The sequence below is a fragment of the Rhynchophorus ferrugineus genome, unplaced genomic scaffold (assembly GCF_030347505.1).
Source record: "Rhynchophorus ferrugineus isolate W39M unplaced genomic scaffold, kcgeb_rfMv2 rfM9, whole genome shotgun sequence".
NCBI lineage: Eukaryota > Metazoa > Arthropoda > Insecta > Coleoptera > Curculionidae > Rhynchophorus > Rhynchophorus ferrugineus.
In genome coordinates this window covers 7,077,320-7,098,415 of record NW_027472588.1, presented here as the reverse complement: position 1 = coordinate 7,098,415, position 21,096 = coordinate 7,077,320, and the positions used below count along the sequence as shown (strand labels likewise).

Below are 21,096 nucleotides of genomic sequence, written 5' to 3'. Positions count from 1 at the left end.
TTTTTATCTTATATTGAAAACTAGCGACCCGCCCCGGCTTCGCACGGGTGCAATGCTGATACTAAATTAAATACACTACAGAAAAAATATGAACGTTGTATATAAAAACATAGCGGCCCGCTCCGACTTTGCACGGGCATAAAATATATATGCCTATGTCACTCAATGAAAACATGATTAAAATCGATCCAGTATTTTTGGTTCATTCATTACTGCCCTTGGCCTGCACGCATTAAATTTGGAGTAAAACAATTGCTCTTCCCCTATACTTACTATGAAGATTTCCTGCTATCTTTGGAATATATAAATTCATACAATTTTTATTACATTACACATTTTTAAACGCAAATTTTAAATTTGTAATATCTCCGAAAATATTTGTTTAATTTACATGCTGTAAGGAACCATATTGATCTATATTAATTGCACACTGTATTTAAGGTACTTAATTCCGGAGGATTAATGCCGTATTGCTTAAAATAGCTTCGTAAATAAGCCATTTTTTCACGTAAAAAGTAAACAATAAAAATGGTTAATGTGGGTTATCCCTAAAAGATAAACATATACCATCGCGGACTTTTTTGTAGACCTTTTTATGGTGTACAATACTGTAGTACATTAATTTGATCTAACTCGTAGGGTTAGGCAGCGTTTTTGCTAATTGCTAAATAAGCCTAAAAAAATAGGTTAATTTACGACATCACGTTAGAAACCTCTAAAATTAGCAATGTTGCCTTAGTATAATATGCATGTATTATACATATAAACCTTCCTCTTGAATCACTCTATCTATTGAAAAAAACCGCATCAAAATCCGTTGCGTAGTTTTAAAGATTTAAGCGCACATAGGGATATAGGGACAGAAAAGGCGACTTTGTTTTATACTATGTAGTGATATTGGGAAGACAGGTAACATAAAATTTTTAAATTATTTCCTTATGATTATCTTATTTAAATGTGGTCGAATTTTCATTAGTTCATGACCGCTAGCCCAAATTATTACAGAATAAATTAAAGTTTTAAGTTTTGACACATTATTTTGTTAAAATTGTTCAAAACATTTTTCGTTTTTTTTTTGAAAATATTTTTAAGAAACCTTGATGAGAACAAACAAAAACTTCTTCTGATAGAAATCCCTTTATCGCCATGTCGAGAAAAAAACTGACGAGCTTGTTGTAGTCTCGTGAATCGCTCGATTCATAATTTATTTTAGTCGGGTAAAACTTGCATCCACATCAAAAATGCCCATTTTGGCATTGCCTGTGACATGCGTGACGGTTTTTTTTTCGTTCATTTTTCACTCACCCATATCCTCGTGCAAAAGACATAAAACAAACACATACAGTTTTCGTTCATATTATGATCGATGCGAGTTCGAAACGTACTTTATCGCCAGAGAAATAATGGATGTTTTAACTTGAATCAAAGGGTCAACTTGTGCCCTAGTATGAATGAAAATGTTAGATTCCTTAGAAATAATTTTAGAAATCAAGTAAATCACGATAAAATTAAATTATTTTAGTTGTATTACCTCTAAATAAAATTTAAACATATATAAGCCATGAAATTTAAACATTCTTTTAATATAAAAAAGAGCATTATCAATTAATAATGTTGATTTTCTAAAATTATAACCTCAATAATTTTTCTTGATCTCCTAATATAATTCCGCGTTTTAAAGATTTATTAATACGTTTACTAGGACTTTATACAACGTGGGGCAAAAGTCCAGCTACCATTTTTAATTGTCTATAACTTTGGTTTATATAAAAATTTATCCAGTCTTTTTTTTCTGAATGATTATATGAATATTATATGTTATTGATATGAATTATATCAGCTGAATGGTGACCGCGATTCGCTATGCAACTTTAGGCAATTTTCATAACATCCTGCAACATCTGAGGTTGAAATTCTTCACATTCTTAACGAATATTGTCTTTAGGATGTTGATCTATATATATCCACTTTAAACTTTTGATTTAAAAAACCCCGTAAGGAAATGTCTGTTGCTGCTGAAATTAGTCTTCGTGGGAAAACGTCATTCAATAATTGAATTATTAAACGAGCTGTGTGTGATGTGGCCCCATCTTGCTGAAATCACATGTCCTCTAGTCCTTGCTCTTCCATTTCAGGCACAAGAAAATTTGGAATCATGCCTTGGTACCGTTCAGCAATAATAGTAACTACAACACTTTGATCATTTAAAAAAACCAAATAGGAACCAATGATGTTTCCAGCATGAATACCACACCATAAAGTTGTTTTTAGTGTGTGTTCTCCAAAACCGACTGTTCTGTTTATTGACGGAGCCACTGAGAAGAAAATGGGCTTCATCGGTAATTATCAATTTAGACGAAAAATCTTCAATTTCACCAGACGGTTTATAAACCGGCAAACGTTGTTTTAGCGCTTTGATTGTTTTAATGAAAGTCAAATTGCTGCTTATTATTACTCAGATTGAAAAAACCGAATATATTAGATATTAGTCATCGTCAGAAATAGATAGGGTCTCCAGAAAGAAACAGAACCATTTACGAACAGGATTGAGATGGAGGGCATCTTCCTGTCAATAAAATGTGTTAGAGAGTTATGCATAGAGGAAATTAATAGTCTGGAAAGTACCCATTCAAAACTTAAACATATGCAGTTCTTTGTGGGATGTAGAACATCGGTGCATACACCATTCGGTAATATAGGAAAAAGCTCTTTAATGAAAGTAAAATACATTACTTGGATATAAAATTGTTAATTAGGGATATTAGGCTTCCACGATATACAACTACATAAAAAATGCCCGTAGAATTCTACCTTATAAGTGGAGTAAAAAGAGTTAAATGTAAATATAATAAAACATAAAAATAACCTACAAACTATTATTGCTATATAATTGACTGTAATTTAAGTTCTTCGATAATATCTGCCAGGATGAACTATAATGTCAAAATAAATTTTAGCCGGCTTGGTGGCGCAGTGGTAAAGGCGATGGCACGGTCCTCCTACTGTTGCGATAGCCGCGGGTTCGAATCCTGCTGAGGCATGGTCGTAAATTTATGTTTGTAATTGTTTAATATTTGTGAATGTTCTAGACAAGAGTGTAAAATCCGACAAGGAAAATAATCCCAAATAAATCCATAGTTGGTAAAAGGAGACTTTAAAATATATATTAAAAAAATTTATTGGATGAGGGTATTTTTGTTTTATTATTTTCTATTTATATATTCTCTGATATATTCAAAAAAAGCTATTTAAAAAAAAATCGTAAGTGTACTTTTTTAAGTATTTTACTTATTTAAGTAAGTGTGTTTTTTTTAAACATCACTTGATTTTGGAAAAAAAATCCGGTTAAAGGGAAGTTATTGATATACAATATATTTGTTCTCTTTTTGTATTTTAAAACGCTACAAGGGTTGGAAGAATATCGAATATGTTTTATAAAATATAGAATTACTAAAGCTACATTTATATTTTTTGGAATTACGCCAAATTTCCTATCATCATTATTCATTAAATTGTTTAAAATTTCTTATATTATTCGTAAAGTTATACGCTTTCATTCTATTATTTCCTGATTCTATTTTATTATTGTTTCCAAATTACGGGTACTTCTAAATTTAGCCGATACCCCCAAAGAAATTATAGATCGATATGCTAGGCATAAAGGGGGAACGGTTTTCTCTGAGAAGACGGGTTTTATTATTTATGAGATTTTGGGAAACTTAGCACAGTCATTAATTATCTGAAAAATTTACCCACCCAAAATTTCCTTTCACCAGCACTGAGCAGGTCCTAGGAACTATTATTAAAAAAGATAATTGAAAGCTCCGGAGAGGTATATTAGAACATTTAATCAAATCATCATTATACTAAACCCAACTGAAGATAATATTTCATAATAAATAACATTTTTCTTACTATTAATTCTGACTATTTTATCTCTTTAAAATGGCTTTTTGTTATATTTTAGAGTCTTGTTTTTCCTTAGAGGGTTCATCTAGACTAGACCTACTTTTTAGAGTGGTCTGAAAACCACGGTCCTTGGTATTAGGCCTACGGACTGGCGAGTGACCAACAGATCTTCCTGAAGGTATCCGGTCTTAACCTGCCTGGTTTACTTCCCAATTTTTTCTGAAATAATTATGTTAAATAATGTCTATATCGAAAAAACTGGAAGCTCTTATAATAACTATTTTTACACATTTCGTATATTTGATTTGGAGCAGAACTAACGTATGTTAAATGTGATCCTGATTTTTCAACCTCTTTGCATGTGAGCGCTTTGTTTTAGGTGAGTCCAGCATTATATTGTCTTTTGACTTATAATTTAATAATTTATCTAAGGCAACTCGATAAATAAATAAATAAATATATATATATATATATATATATATATATATATATATATATACATACATATATTTATACAACAAATATAGTCGATTCAAAACAGTAGTGGCATGGGAGACCTGTCAAAATGTTGCAATGTTGCCTCAGCAACTCCGAGTTTTAGTACATTTTTGCTCGGACATATAACAAAATTTTAATATAAATAAAATTAAAATAGAATAAAATTAGATAGATAATATTGTCTGTCTGTAAAACTAATTTACAACTTTAGAAACACACATATTGACACACGTGTCACTACTGTTTTGAATTGAATATATATTTTTATTTTAACTACATACATGTAGTTTTAGAAGAGTTTTTAACTTTTTTGTCTATTTTATTATTATTTATTCATAGAAGAATAATAAACATATGTATCTTGAAAAACGAAATGTGTATTTCATGGTGACAAATACCTCTGAAAACATAATGTTGCTTGTAATTTGAATCTGGTGAAAACGAATAAAAATATTCACGCAACCGGAACCATAAATTATACTGGCACGGTTTCTTTTTCTCGAGATTTATCTTCCACAAAAAGGCGAATTAATCATTCTGAATAGTTGTTTTGTTCTGGAAAAGAGGGGGAGATATATTCGCTTGTCACGTGAAACCTGCGAGATGATTTAGCAATAGTTCCTTTTTATAATAAAACAATATTGATATGGTACGGAGCGATTTTTAATTATCGAGGACCTCTCGATATTTTAGCAATTGGAACTTTTTCTTTAATCACACAATGTTCCATAAGCCAATACAAACAGTTCAAAAATACTTAAAAAGGATGTCATTAGCTTTTAGTAAAATTTAATATAATTATTATGACTGAAAAATGAAGAATATATTGAAAAAATATTCCTTCTCCGTGCCACCAAATGAAATCGCCAAAAATAAAACAAATTCCCTTATTAATAAGAAATGACCATCATACTATAAGAAATTATGTCTATTATTCGACTCCTTCCAACCGACCTGCTACACATCATTTTTAATTTTTATAATGGAAAATATAAGTATGTCAAAAGCTTTTGATCGAATCTGGGATATAATTTAGTTAACCGCGCGGTATCTCGAAGGTATTATTGAATTATATGTAATATCGGAGCCATTTCAGATAGAAATCGTATTTTAAATCTCGTTCGAAAGGAACTCGTCTCGTCTATATGTAACAATAATCAAGTCATTTTATAAGCTTTCTCAAGTATATTTTCTACTATTTCATAGTTCAAGATATGGTGAAAATAAGATTATCAACGTTTATTAACGTTTATATAATTGGGTTTGAATTTTACTGAAAAATATCACTTAAAATAAAGATTAGATTTAAAATAATAGTTGGTATGATTTAATGAATAATAACTTGTCCTAAATAACTTTAATTCATTAACAATGTCCTTTACAAATAGCAAAAGTAAACTTAAAAATGATCGTCACACATTCTAAAACAGTAATAAAGTGATCAGAAAAAAATAAATAAAGTTACACAGTGTGTAAAATTATGAATCTCAAGTTTAACAAGTTTATTAATTATAACATCATAATACAGAAATTCACACAATTCACAATAAATGCATAAAATTTATAACTTATTTGTTCTCAATCTAGAGAAAAGAATATACATTTTATGTGCATTGATATTTTTTATTCATTCATATTTTAAATATATTATTTTCAATTTTAATTATATTTGTATATCAATAACCGAACTTCGCATAAATTCGATAAAATCATTTTAATCAAAACTTGCTTTGATCTATGAATGAAAAATATTCCTTTATTTATAGTAATCAGTGGAAGTTCAATTTAAAGTTATTATTAATTTATTAATTAAAGTTATTATTAAGACCTAAGGGTTGTAAAGGCGTGTTTTAAGCTAGGTTGACGACCTTAGCCTTCAATGAAGCTTTAGTAATATTCACGGAAAGTAATACAATAAATAAATTCAGTTCTCTATATAATTTAAAATAATTTTATATAGAAATTTCTCAATAGTAATGTTTAACTTATTAGTAAGTCATTACCTTCATTTTATTGGTGAATGTTGAAGTGTTGAAAAGTGATTTAGAAAATGAAAATATAATATTATAATATATGAAATTCGTAAAGATAAAAAAGAGCAATAAATAAACGCTTGAACGTTCTAAAAATTAATAAGCATAATTTAACAAAATGTAATATATCATATGTTACAATATGTGTTTGAAAATTACAATGATACAATGACCCCTGTCCTAATATAATTGAGGAAACTGTGGATACATGATGAAAGGTGGTTAAATAACGTTTTGTCTTGGGCAGCATAATTATCTTAAATGTATTGTGCAATACACAACACATAGCAAGGGCTTTTATTACCTCGAAATATAATTAATGAAATATCAGGAGCACCTCTAGCATGCGTGTAATAACACGATGAATGGGGTAAATTAAATCCGGTAAACAAACTAACCAAAAAGTGGTTGTCATAAATAACAAAACAAACAAATAAATAAGTAAACAAATATATCAATAAAAGGTAGACACAGAAAGGTGAGACTTGAAAACTTGCATAAATAAAAAAACAATAGACTCACTTATACGAAGACTGTTTGACAAATCAGTGACTTTTTAATGTCATTCATATCGATTGTTTGCAAAAGATAAAACTCATTTAACACAAAAAATATTTTGGCTTCAAGACTCGTGCATTGTCCTCACATGTGTAGTCACCATGGAAAAAATCCTTAAATTAGGCTAGGGATTGCTGTCCCGTACACCATATTCTCCAGATGTAGTCCCTTGCGACTATTTCTTGGACCTGTTTCCTTAAATACATTTTGAAGGCCACGGAGGAATTAACAGTAGGAAAAACTAAATGTATAGGGTTAAATAATTCTCAGACGGTGTTATAAATTGACGGTATATTTGACGGACTGCAAGAAACCTATATATATTTAACAGCGAGCAACTCAACTCATGTTATGCAAGCAGTCTAAATCAAGTCAGTAAAGTTGAATTAAAGATTAAAAATGTGAAGATAGAATTAATCTAATACTAGCAAAAGAAAACGTTAACATGAAATTATAATGCAAGATGCCATCTGATGAATGCATTTTGGAACTGTAATAAGTAGGGGTTCATAATAGATATTTTTTATAGTTTCTTTTATCACATCATTTATATTTTGGTTTCGGTAGATAACGCTGCTTATGTGTGATGTTCATCGAGAATTGCATAGATATTTGTTCAGAATATCCGTATGGAGTAAAGGTTGGTTAGATATGGTTTAATTTACTGTTGCAAAAAAAACTTTCAAATGGGAACCCTTATTTTATACACCTACTAATACAATTTTTAGCCACTCTCAGAGATTTTCTATGACCTTGATTCAAATAAAGTTCCGTATAAAAAAACTTTTTCGAGTCGAGCAGATAAGAACGATTCTTAACGTTATTTGTTGGTGAATGTTAATGGTAAAAACATGTTAAATGATGAATATATTGAGTATTTCGAAAAGTTGAACCAATTTTTAAAAACGCACTGCTGTTTTTTATTCAGCTTTTAGTTGTTCAGGTACAAAACCGTGTATACTTTAATTAGTCTTTTGATTTTTATTATAAGAAAACGAAGTTACAATAATCCGGATGAATCATTATAAGAAAGCACAAAGTGCAACAGACCAGTCGAAACGTAAAATAGGAACAAATCGCGCCTATCAAGTTATGCCGCGAATTTTACACCGTCTGAAATCTCGGCAATATTAAATTTTAAAGCACTCGGCGCGGAAAATCCAATTTAGTTTCCGCCGAGTTTATTATCATTAATTAGGCTTATCTCAAGGACGAATGAAAACAGTAATGAATGAAAACATAATGCGTTCTGATAGAGAAAAGAATGAGAAAAGGAGGGCGTCTTGCGAGACCTCCCCGTCTGATAATTTATTCAAATTTTACGTTGTTTTTCCAACAACCGACGTCTTTTGATGCCTATTAAAATTAAAATTATCCCAGCAGAAGAGGAGAGAAAAAAACGAGTAAATTTACTTTTCATTTCCCTAACAGGACTGATTAAAATTCCCTGATGGAGCTCGTCAATAAATTTTAAATTATGGAGAACTATTTTTATTGTAATGTGGCATTTCAAAAGTAGATTTGTAACAAAAAAATAATTACATCATTTGTGAGCGAAAATATTAGGCCTATAAACTATCTTTAAAGGATTTTTTTTAATTTGAAGCTTTATAAAAGTAGCCTTGTGTTGAAGAATTGTTGAACGAGCTGTGTGTACTGTGTTCCCCAAACCCGACTGTTATATTTTATATTATATTGTCGTATACACTGAAAAGAAAATGGGCTTCCTCGCTCCTTATCAATTTAGACTAAAAATTTTCAATTACACCAAGCAGCCTTTGGATTGTATAACTGTACTCAACTCGTTGATCAGGATCTCTCGGTAGCAATTTTTGGACTAATTGAATTTTGTACCGAAACATTTTCCAATAAGTTTTCAAAATTCACCCTAAACTGCGTGCAGAAATGTATAACTAGGAACCACGTCTCCGAATAGATGTTTCTGGAGACGCTGTAACACTATCGCACACCAGAGCGACAATTGCAGCTTACGAGACGTCCGCTGTCTGCCAGAACGAGGCCTGTCTGCTGTCGTACCGTTCTGTTGAAAATTCGCATGTAGACGATAAATTTTGGTTTTGTGAGGAAATGGACGATTAGGATATTTTTGACGCAATTTCCGCTGAGTGGCAATAATAGAACTATTATTTTCAATAAATATTATCACTATTTCTGCTCGTTCTTGTGGCCTATGTTTATCCAAAATAAAATTTGGACGTCTACACAATACAATGGTTAGAGCGAAACCGAGCTAAAGGTCATATAACCAAAATAGCGCGCAATCATATTGGTATCGGGACCCACCTGTTGCATAACCAACTTTAAAAAAGGAGGACGTTCTACATTCGACTACACATTTTTTTAATCTATGTTCACCGATTTCTGAGTCAATTATGGACCAATTTCCAAAATTCTTCCTTTATTCGAAAGAGCGCTCTTCCAAAGTGGTCCCGTTGGAACCAAGTCATGATTTGATGGTGGATTCCGATGTCATCGAGGGAAACCCTCAAATTTCAAAAGCAAGTATAAAGTTTTCAGATATTTTTTTATCTAAAATAACCAGATATTTGTGTATGCTGTATATTTGTAATGTTATTGCTGAACTGATGTAATGGGTGAAAGGAAGTAGTTCAGTGCAAACGCCATTCAGTTTGCTATTTAAGCATTAAACATAGCATGTGGGAAGCCGTAGAAATATAGCAGGCAACTGCTTCTATGGTGTAGTGCTTAGAGCGTTCAGTTCACACGTGGTGATCTTGGGTTCGATTCCCGGCGGAGGCAATGACTTTTTATTGTTATTCTAGTTTGGTTGGAACATTTGTCTAATCATCTAGCCTAGGTTCCTTATATTCAATCACTGTCTCTTTATACCTATTTTTCCACATACGGACCTTTTACTTAGCTTACCCATTATGATACTTAATAAAATAACTGCGTAATTTTTTGAGTAAACATCTAGCACTAAAAAAAGAAAAATTTGAAAAATGTACATAAAAATTGAACCGACTTATTTTAACCGACGACTTTAAAACAAAATAGTTACAAAATAATCGTTGTAATAACTAAATAAAAATAAACAAGAACTTTATTTAACCTATCTACTACACGTATTTTATATTCTACTACATACACACAATTTAGCTTAATACCTAAACCTATTTATCTATTTACAATATTATTTTAACTACTATCAACTGATTAGTTTGAAGTAGGTGCCGAACCGAAACAATACAAAAATAATAATATAATTTTGTAAATTATATACAAAATTAAATTACGTACAATATAAACCTAATTTGTTGCTCATACCGACTTCAACGTGATTAGCTTGTAGTAGTTGAAATATTATTGTTAATTTTAAATGTCGGAACAAGTAGTAACCAGTAGGAGCAAGGTCTGGAGATACGGCAGATTTGATAGCATCTCCCATTTTAATGTATTCAAGTATGTTTTTACCGATTTTGTGACATCAAATGTAGTCGATGCGCTTCCCACAGACAGTTTTAATAGGTTCTAGCAGCTCATAGTATACAACACCTGCTGATTTCAGCAAATAGAGGGGTGATGTTGAATGTTTTTGCTTTGGATGTTCGCAAAGAATCCAATTTTCATCACCCGCAACAACAGGATACAAAAACTGTTCCACTCTTGCTTCAAGCCCTTTTTATTGTCAATTTTAATTTTAGTTCGATTAGCAACAGACTTTGAAACTCCATAAATAGCTGCTATCTCTCTGTGGGAATGTATGAGATGCAGTAACGTCTGCATCTCTTACATTTTTCATGGAGATGTGTCCAAAGACTTACCCATCCCGTAAATTTGAACTAATCGCCTCAAACCATGAATAAAACGTAAATTCGTAGACAAAACATAGCAAAAGTATTATTGTGCGGATCTTTTAATATTCTATACACAAAAGTTGGCTAAAGTAATGAAATTATAATATCTAGACAATGATTGAATGAGAAGAAACGTTTAATTTAATTTTAATTAATATAAAATAACCCTTTCAAAATAACATGACTTATTTAAACATATATAACAAACTATAAATTACATAAATAATATAGTATTGTGTAGTACTGTATACAAGTAAACTAAACTGAATACGTTGTTGATAGGATATTATCACTATATTTCTTTTATATGACGCATTTTTTCTTTTTTTAAAAAACTTCAAAACTGACTACCTAATACAATATCAAATTTTACTTCTCATATATCCAGAATGCTTAGAATAATAGCTCGATAATTGTAAAATAACATATAATTTGGCCTGTTCGCTATCATTACAGCAATAACGACTTGAAAGTTTTATTTGCAAAAAGTCTTTATCAGCTTTTCCTTTCCGAGGGTTAAATGTTTTATGTAGCCATCCGTCTTAATTTCCTTTTCAGATGCCCAAGCACGCCTCAAGAGGAAACAATTAGAATGTCTTCATATGTAACTTTTGGATAAAAGTTAAATGTAATAACGATGTTCTGATGAGTGTATACATTTTAATTATCCGTGAGTAAAGTTTGTCTTTCTGCAGCTTCTAAAATATTTGTATAGTTGATATGAGTTGATATTTTTCTGCATCAATTAATATATTGTTATTTGATTGAATATTTATAGCTATCGTAGAATATGAATAAAGAGATATTTTCATAATTTTTTCAGAAAATGTATATGTTTTTAAAAATTATTTATCATAGCAATCTAAGTAAACTAACACTAATATGCTATTTGGTCTTATTATAACATACTATGATTTTAAAATTACAAAGGATTTATTCCAACATCTATGTTACTGTTTTTAATGTACTCTGAGTTTTAATTTTAACTTCATTGAACTAGATCAAATGGCTTTACTCTCTTTAAGCCATCATTATCTAAGAGCTGGAAAAATCCAATACTGACATGCTCATGAGCCTCTATTCATGCCTTTGAGCCTTTATAGTCCTATAAATATTCAGGTCCTTATGCAGATTATCCTTATTAATGTACCATAGAGCATCAGCAATATTTCGCAGCACCATCCTAGAATAGAACACACAGAATTTCTCAATTGTTTCAAGACTTGTTGATAAAGAAGGAGCTTATTACATATCCTGACAGAGCATAATATCTACTCCAAAAATAGTAATTTTTTTGTAATACAGCTATCAAAAGCAGCTATTTTTGCTATAGCAGCTACAGCTATTTTTGTAACATCAAAAGTTATGTCAAGATATTTGGATGTATTTCCATATGGAACTAGTTGCTGATTATACTACCTTGTACCTGATTATTTTATTGGTGAAATCAATATTAACTGATTTATTTTGATTGTTTGATTCAGCGTTGTATTTCAGCAATAGATGATTGTAACTTTTTGGTTGATTCAGTGTTATTATCTCACCTCGAAATGTAGCAACAAAATTTTTATTGCATGTAGGCAAGTCCCGAGTGTACAGCAGATAAAGGATTAGTCCCAAAACACTTCCATGTAGCAAATAGGCTTGTATTCTTCTGAAGTTCTGAAGTTCAGTTCTTTTTTCTGATACCAATTCCAAAATTTTTTAGGGTGGTTATTACCGTTTAGTTTCCTTCTAATTTCTGTGTTATTTTCCAACGCCAAGTGCAGAACACCTTTGATCAACTTCTCCATCTCGATATGCAGTTCTTCTTCACTTTCCATCCGGTCTCCCAAGGTTCAGGACCTCTTTAGCTTACAAACAATAAATAAACAACTGACTTAAACTTTCATTTACCGAACCGTCGATGTAATAAAGTCATCAATATGGATCATATGCATCGTCGGGCTTGCTATATGCTGGTTGATTCCTCATCCAGCAGAGCTCCTAACTAACAAGACTATAATATAAGTTTTATTATAAAATAAAGTTGATATCTAAATAATAATTTCTCGTATTTTTGGCTAGTCTATCGCTCAATTAATTACACCGCATCGTTGAAATAATTTTGATATTATCAGTGATAGTTTTTGAAAATTCCATTTTAAGAATAGCATTTATTTAACATTTACAGCTATGACTATATATATGGTCAGTTAAAATAGCAATTAACTCATATTATCACAACGTCGATTTTATTCTGCAATTTTATACTCTATAAATTAGTTTTAAAATCAGATCGTATTCTTAATTTCCTAGTTTTTCAATTTTGTATAAAGGAATATTTGCTTCTTTATTTAGAACGATAAATAATCTGAAACACGTTAAATTATGAGACACAATTCTTCATAAGGAAGCCATGAACTTATAAAAAAATCGGTAGAAATTAATTCATAATTACTAAAACTTATAATATTTATTAAAAACTTGACAATTAATTTATAGAGATAATCTGCTCTATAAACTCCTTTTTTTCAGGCGAATGGCCCTTCGGTCTCCTTTGGTGCAACGTCTACACCACATGTGATGTATTAGCTTGCTCCGCATCCATTATGCATATGTGTTTCATCAGTCTAGGCCGATATCTGGGAATCAGGAATCCTCTTAAAACCAGACATAGCACCACCACAAGAACGGTCATATTAAGGATCGGTCTGGCATGGTTACTTTCCATGATTGTTTCCAGCTCAATTACTGTTTTGGGTAAGTATTTATATAAATATTTTATAGGTAAGAATATCAGTTGACATAAATAATAAAATATTACAAAATAGAGCATGAAAAACTTTTTTGAATTAATAAAAATAATATTCGGTGGCTAAATAATCAATTTTCAACATCCAATAAATGAACATTAGTTATCTATGCTACCGGAAAATTGGAAAGAGTAGAGCTATGGTAGTATTTTACTGTAATATTTTAACTAATTTTCATTTTACGTTTCAAAATTATAGGTTCAAAAATTCCCCTTGAGGGTTTGATTGTTTTTTGTTTGTTGTTTAAGGCTTAACACTATTGGTCCAAACCAGAAACACCACAGCGTCTTTCAATATTAAGAATAAGGGCAAAAATATTGGAACCTAAGATTATATATAAGAAAAAAAAGTCATAAGAAACAAGTAATAATAACTAGAAATAGTAATATAAGAATAAGGTAGAAAACAATCATTATTAGAAACGAATTGAAATTGAAAATTCCCAGGCCTGACACATAGATGGCGCAACTAGAAATAAATCCATATGTTTTTTAGTTAAAATATATATACGAATAAATTTGACAGCTGTAGGATCATTAGTTTGTCAATTATAGCATTTTGAGTGAAGAGACTTTTGTTATTGTGAAAAAAATGGCTAAAAAGGAATTTGGCGTGTCGATAAAATATCGCTTTTTGAAGGAAAAAATACAGCTGAATCAAAAACTTGGCTTGATGCCGATTTACGGATACTGCCTCAAGAAAATCAACGGTCAATGATTGGTATGCTAAGTCTAGACGTGGTAAAATGAGCACCGAAGACGGTGAACGCAGTGGACGCCCATAAGAGGTTGTTACCGACGAAAATATATAAAAAATCTTCAAAATGACTTTGAATGGCCGTAAATTGAAATTGGATAAAATATTAACTGAAGGTGCTCATAGCATTCACGAATATTTGGACATGAGAAAGCTCTGTGCATATTGGGTGCTGCGCGAGCTCACTTTTGACCAAAAACAACGACGAGTTGATTGAGTAGAGCAGTGTTTGAAGATGATCAAGCCTAATAAACCCGAGTTTTTGCATCTATATGTGACAATAGATAAAACATGACTCCATCATTTCACTCCGAAGTCCAATCGACTGTCAGCCGAGTGAACTGCACACGATGAACCCGCTAGAAGGCGTAGGAACGCAACAGTAGACTGGCCAAAGTTATGGCGTCTATATTTTCGGATAGGCATGGAATAATTTCTATTGACTACCTTAAAAAGGAAGGACCATCAACAGCGACTATTATATAGCGTTATTGGACCGTTTGAAGAACTAAATCGCCGAGAAACCGCCGCATTTGAAGAAAAAGAAAGTGCTTCTTCACCAAGACAATGCACCGTGTTAAAAATCCATGAATTGGCCTTCGAATTGCTTCCTCATTCACCGTATTCTCCAGATCTGGCTCCCAGCGCCTATTTCCTGTTCTCAAATCTCAAAGGAATGTTCACTGGAAAGAAATTTTCGTCGAATGAAAAGGTGATCGCCGAAACGGAGGCCTATTTTGAAGCAAAGGACAAGTCGTACTACAAAAATGGTATAGGAAAGTTGGAGGGTCGCTATAGTCAGTGTATCACCCTTGAAGAGAATTATGTCGAATAAAAAAAACTAATTTTGCCGAAAAAATATGTTTTACTATGGTAGGCCGGGGACTTTTCAATTAACCTGTTATCATTACCAGGAAAATTATCAGCAACAACACACTACAGAATAATATTAACTCAAGGTTTCTTGCTTCATATATTAATGCCCATATGAATATCTTCTAGATTCAAATGTATTTTCAGGAATTTTCATAACAAGAGTTTTACTTATATATGATCAATGTATTTGATTAAAAATAGGTTATAAGTGTAATAATTACATTTTCAAAGATTGCTGGGAAATCAAGAGGAAATTTATTAATTATCTTCGAAAAGCATAAATGGAGCCACCAGAGAATTTTTACTAGATAAAACTTGAAATTATAATAAGCAGTGCTTCTCTTATAGTTTATTTTATTAGTAGTTAAATCGGTTATTCTTGGAAAACTCTGTAAATAATTGTTTTTAATATTGCTAATACTGCTATTATTTATAATACAATTTCGTGCCAATATACTAGTTTTTGAATAGGTTAGTGCAGTATGATTTATTTATAAAATTTGCATTGAATATTTTGTGCTTTATTTCATCACTATGGAAACTTTGATATTAAGTTTCTCTATGCATTTAGCAATCTGTTTCGGTTCGATTAACCTTCATTGACAGAAACATTATTTAATTAACAGTAACATCTGTTAATTACCTATATACGTAGATTTCTATTGTGCGTAAGGCAGTTTACATTTATGTATAATTACGAACATGTATAATTAGATATGGTAGTGGTGTTTTCAGTTGTGAATCAATTAATCCATACATATTTAATCATATCGTATTTACTTAAAAGGATGTCATTCCTTTTGGTTACTGCAATATAGTGAATTCAAAATAGCAGTGACACGCGTGTCAATATATGTCTGTCTAAAGTTATAAATTCGAATTACAGTCAGACATATTATCCTTGTCATTTTATTATATTTAAAAAGAGATAGAATGCTGTTAGCGAAGTTCGAACATGTAACGGAATGAGCCTGCAAAATTTGTCCGTTTGCCAAACATCTGAAAATTCTTCAAAATATTATAATTACGGATTATAAACCGGCGAACGTTATTTTAACGCTTTGTTTTAATAAATTTTAAATCGCCGCGGTTTTTATTAAGTAGTAAGTAGTTTTTTCAATCGAAACATAATTTAATACAATTATTTCAGAGAAAATTGTTAGTCTAGAAAGTATCCACAAAGATCCAAAAGAGTTACAGCTATTTGAGTGATGTTGAACATCTGTTCATACATTGTTAGATAATATAGGATTTAAGTGGTGTATAGATAACCCGAAGATATCCCATAATTCAGAGATTTTTTTTTTAAAATGCAATTTTTAAAGAAATAGCAAAATCAAGGAAGAATTATATCAATTTATATATTTAAAAGAGCCATGAATATTTCAGAATGGTACATTGGGTTGCTCATGGCAAGATGATAATAAATATAATATAAAGACAATAAAGGTTCATGGATAAAGGTAAAGGTTGGAATAACTATCGAATAGGTTTTGTTAGTCATAACATTTATTCATTGCAGACATATAGTTCTTCATGCTGGAAACCGGTTTTATTCCTGGTGCAGAATTGTTTCATGTACAGTGTGTTTCTCTAGGACCAAGGGTGACTACCATGAAGAAATGAACCATAACTTGTCTTTTGAAAGTTTGAAAATCAGCTTTCAAAAAACTTGTAGTAACCATCACTTATTGTTATGTACAATGCACGATATTCACCATATATATATATATATATATATATATATATATATATATATATATATATATATATATATATATATATATATATATATATAAATTAAAATTTAATAAAATTAAATTTGATTGAGATTGGAAATAAACAGTTTGGTTATTAACTTGACTAGTATTTATTTCTGACAGTGACTGTGATTGAATAAAACTTTATGAATGTTGCTTTATAATTCAATGCTGACGATTACTAAGACAGAGTAATGAAAGAGGAGAGGTCAGTATACAATTAATACACTTTAATTGTATTGAATTTTATTACAGAGTGTCAAAGATTTACATGAACATTTGATTAACATGTATGAGTAGAGAAGTAATACTAACTGTTTTGCAGATATGGCAAATACATTAAAGAGAATACAGTGATTAAATGTAGTTTTATCAAGAAAAATGTATACAGGTAGCAACAGAACAAACTAAAGAGAAATATAATAATAACATAATGACTTTACAAGGATACATCGCATCGAAAGAAAGAACTAAGCGTAAAACATAAATATGCTATCTAATGAAAGTAAAAATGATACTAGTATGGAAAAAAGCTCAATGAATATATAATAGAACAACGATGAACAACAACTCTAGCCTATAAATTATTGTGGCTGTAAAATTAATTGTAGTTTTATGTTCTTCGATAATAAATTCATTTGATGTAATATAATGTTAAAATAAATTATATTTAATAGAATATTTGTTCAATTATTTTACTTATATTAAAATTTTGTTATATTTCAGAACCTAAATGTACTAAAACTCAGAGTAGCTGTGGCAACATTGTGACGTTTCCCATGTCACTGCTATTTTGAATTGGCAATATATCTAATCGATTGAATAATGTGTATTAGTGATCGCTCAGTGGTCGAAATTCAACCATAATTAATTCAAGCTAATTAAATTAAATAATATAAAATCAAAATGAATTGGAAAAAGCTTTCTTAGTATAATAAAATATTCTAAATAATTTTTATTTTTTATTTATATATTTTAACCTTTAATTTATATAAGTAAATTACAGATACAATTAGATTAATTTAAGTTATTCGTTAATATGTCGAGATCTCTCAAGTACATAATATATTTTTGACAATTAGGGTAAATTTCCGCAATTAATTTTGTACAAATAGTGTAATTAATTGAAACAACGTGGTAAAATAACTACGTAATTTTAAGTTCTAACGAGTTTTTAGCGTATACTAAAATTATTAAGTCAAAAAAAAACTAGATAAAATACTTATCTATCCAAAAGGGAAAACTGGCAAAGCCTATTTGCAACTAAAATCCCTGTATAAGCTTTAAATTGATATTATGTCAATATCTTAGTTAAAACCTCTTAGAGATCTTTCGTCAGAGTTTCGGAGTCGTTAAACTTTGAGACTGATTTAAATAATAATAATCTCATAAACTTTTAGAGCGCTAAGTCTTTGATCTTTTAATATTAATTAAAATAATTCGTTTAAAGTACTAATAACAAAATATATTAATATTTTGTTGTCCAGTAAGTGATTATTTATAGTTTTTTAAACTTATTTTATCTGTAATTTTTCTGTATTACTTTACTAAAATAGTATAGTATTCTAAACTAATAATAAGAAAAAAACTCATATGTATTGTTTATTTTGGAAATGTATTTCTTCTCTTTTACATATTTTTATATAAAAGGAAAATATATTTTGCCCCTATATTAGAATCAATCTCATCGAAACGCTTTTTTGGGTATAAGGAATGACCGACAATCCAAAGGAGCTAAATCAGATGAGTAGAGTGATTGCGAAATTATTTTTGTTGATATTTTATGAAAAGTCGTCTAGAAGCAACCCTATGTGACATACATACTAAGAAATACTCAAGAATAACAACTGAATTATTGAACTGTTGTTTTTAAACATTCCGTGTGTCTAGGTTTTTGCTTTTGCTAAAAAGATTCCTATTTCTATTGGGTAGAGTCCTTTGTTTTATCTACCACCACCTGTTTTATATTTCCATAATTGTATTCCTTATTGATTCTGAATATTTATCGTTTGATTTTCTGTTCTATTCAATCTGTATTATTATTAGGCTTTTTATTCTTATTTCTTTTTTTAGTTCTAGTAGTCTTTCATTAGTTTGTTTTATCTGTAGTGCCTTTATACCATCGCTTATGTTAATAGTTTATAGCTTTTTCTACAACATTTGTTTTTCATTTTTTTATTCTATGTTTTGCATATTCAACGTTTTCTCTTTACAGTACAATTATTCCTTACAGTACTTTGTTTCCGAACATTAGTAGTTATTCAAACAAGATATTATGGAAATCATTTCGTGGTCTCAATAATAACTTTTTGTCGGTTTAATATAACCACTGAGAATAACATTATTTACACTTCTGGTAAACTAATGTACGCGGCTTTTTATTAGTAATTCTAAAATTGCCAACATTTATCACCGAAGAAACGTAACCCTCAGGCAAGGAAAAAAACCGAGAAGAAAAATGACCTTAACACAAATCTTTTTTAAACCACAATCTACGCCGTTCTTTGCACATTAAAGAGGAACTGTATCCGCAAAAGACTAATTTAGAACATTTCTCGTAAATAAGGTTATAATTACTCTTCTTTGTAGTTTAGCGATGTTTCCTGGAGATTTTGCATAAAAAAGTATACTAGCTATCTTGTGATAGAAAAAGTGTTAGTACCTCATTTTTAATATGCTAAAGATATGTTTTTTAATAGAGAGTAATTGTTTTTTCTCAATAATTGTGTATGATTTATTATTAGTTACGCTATCATTTTGGATTTGGAAATATGAGAAAGTTATGTATGTTTGTATGTAAAAATAGGGTGTTTCCAAACTATTTCGGCTATATATATATTTAAGCTATATTATATTATTTCATCTTCGCATTATTTCTAATCACACCTAAATCTTTAATATTTAGTCTTTAACTTTCTTTTTTCTTTTATCTTCTATCATACATCTTGTAAACATGTTTGTGATATGTCTTGCCACCACTGTAGACATTTCCTGGACAATCATTATCTGCAGTTTTATTTTTCTTTCTGTACATATTTATGCGTTTTTTCTATTGTTATATCTTTTCTTCTTTACGTACCTATTCCTCCGCCTTTCGTCATATCATAATTAATTTAAATATGATACCCATTTTCCGGTGATTTTCTTTCTATTCTTAGCTTTACGCCAAGAAAGAGATTGCCCTTTTATATTGTCTTTTGTATATGTATTTGTATCTTTACAGTTCTTATATTATTTCTTATCACATAATACTCTAGGTCGACTTACCGTTTCTTATTATTATTTATTTTTTGCTTATCTCTAGTTCAAACAAATTATGCTTAAATTCATGCAAATATTTGCTCCTTTTGTGCTTTTGCCTGCTATCGTCCACCTTATAATCATATTTGTAATATCTTTTTGGTGGCTTATCATAACCTCCTATAAATTTCACTATTTTATAATTCATTTTTCCCTGTATATTTATTTACATATTTCTTTTCATAATTCATTTTGATATGAAACGCATTTTCTCCTGTTTTCAGTTCAATTTGCTCCCAGATATTTTATTTTACTTTCCATATCCATTTCTATTTTTCATTTCATATTTCATTTGGATATGATAGTTATTTTATGTTAAACAAGGACCAAGCTTATTCTATTTTTATTTATATATTCTTAGCCATATCATATTTCACTGGGATATGACACCTACTATCCTCTATATTTTAGTCATATTGGTAATAAATATTTGGTCAATTTTTAAGTCATGCCATAGCCACTTCACGCTGATTTTTTAGTTCAATTTCTATTTTTGTCTTTCTTGTTTTATGCGAATTATAAATCGGATATGATGTACAGTTTCTGCAGTTTTTATTTCCATTTTAGTTTTATTTTAACTTAAAAAAAGGAATCATTTTGTTACTGGTTATTACAGCCTTTAACGAATTTACTGTCATTAATAAACCATATTACTAATAATCACTTCGACTAACACGCTTCGGTAATAAATACCACCCCGCTATATATCTTGAAACATCCTCCCCAGCTGTTCGAACCGCGGACATGATGTATTTGTAGAAAATGGGAATAT

At 30.0% G+C, this 21,096-nt stretch overlaps 1 protein-coding gene across 1 annotated transcript in view; it reads left to right on the top strand.

The window, feature by feature from the left end:
* 5-HT2A (5-hydroxytryptamine receptor 2A) overlaps positions 1–21,096 on the top strand; it is a 211,175-nt gene that overhangs the window by 155,140 nt on the left and 34,939 nt on the right. The window contains exon 3 of the mRNA XM_076413281.1: positions 13,355–13,579. Coding sequence (XP_076269396.1) covers positions 13,355–13,579 — 225 coding nt within the window. The remainder of the gene's footprint in view (positions 1–13,354; positions 13,580–21,096) is intronic.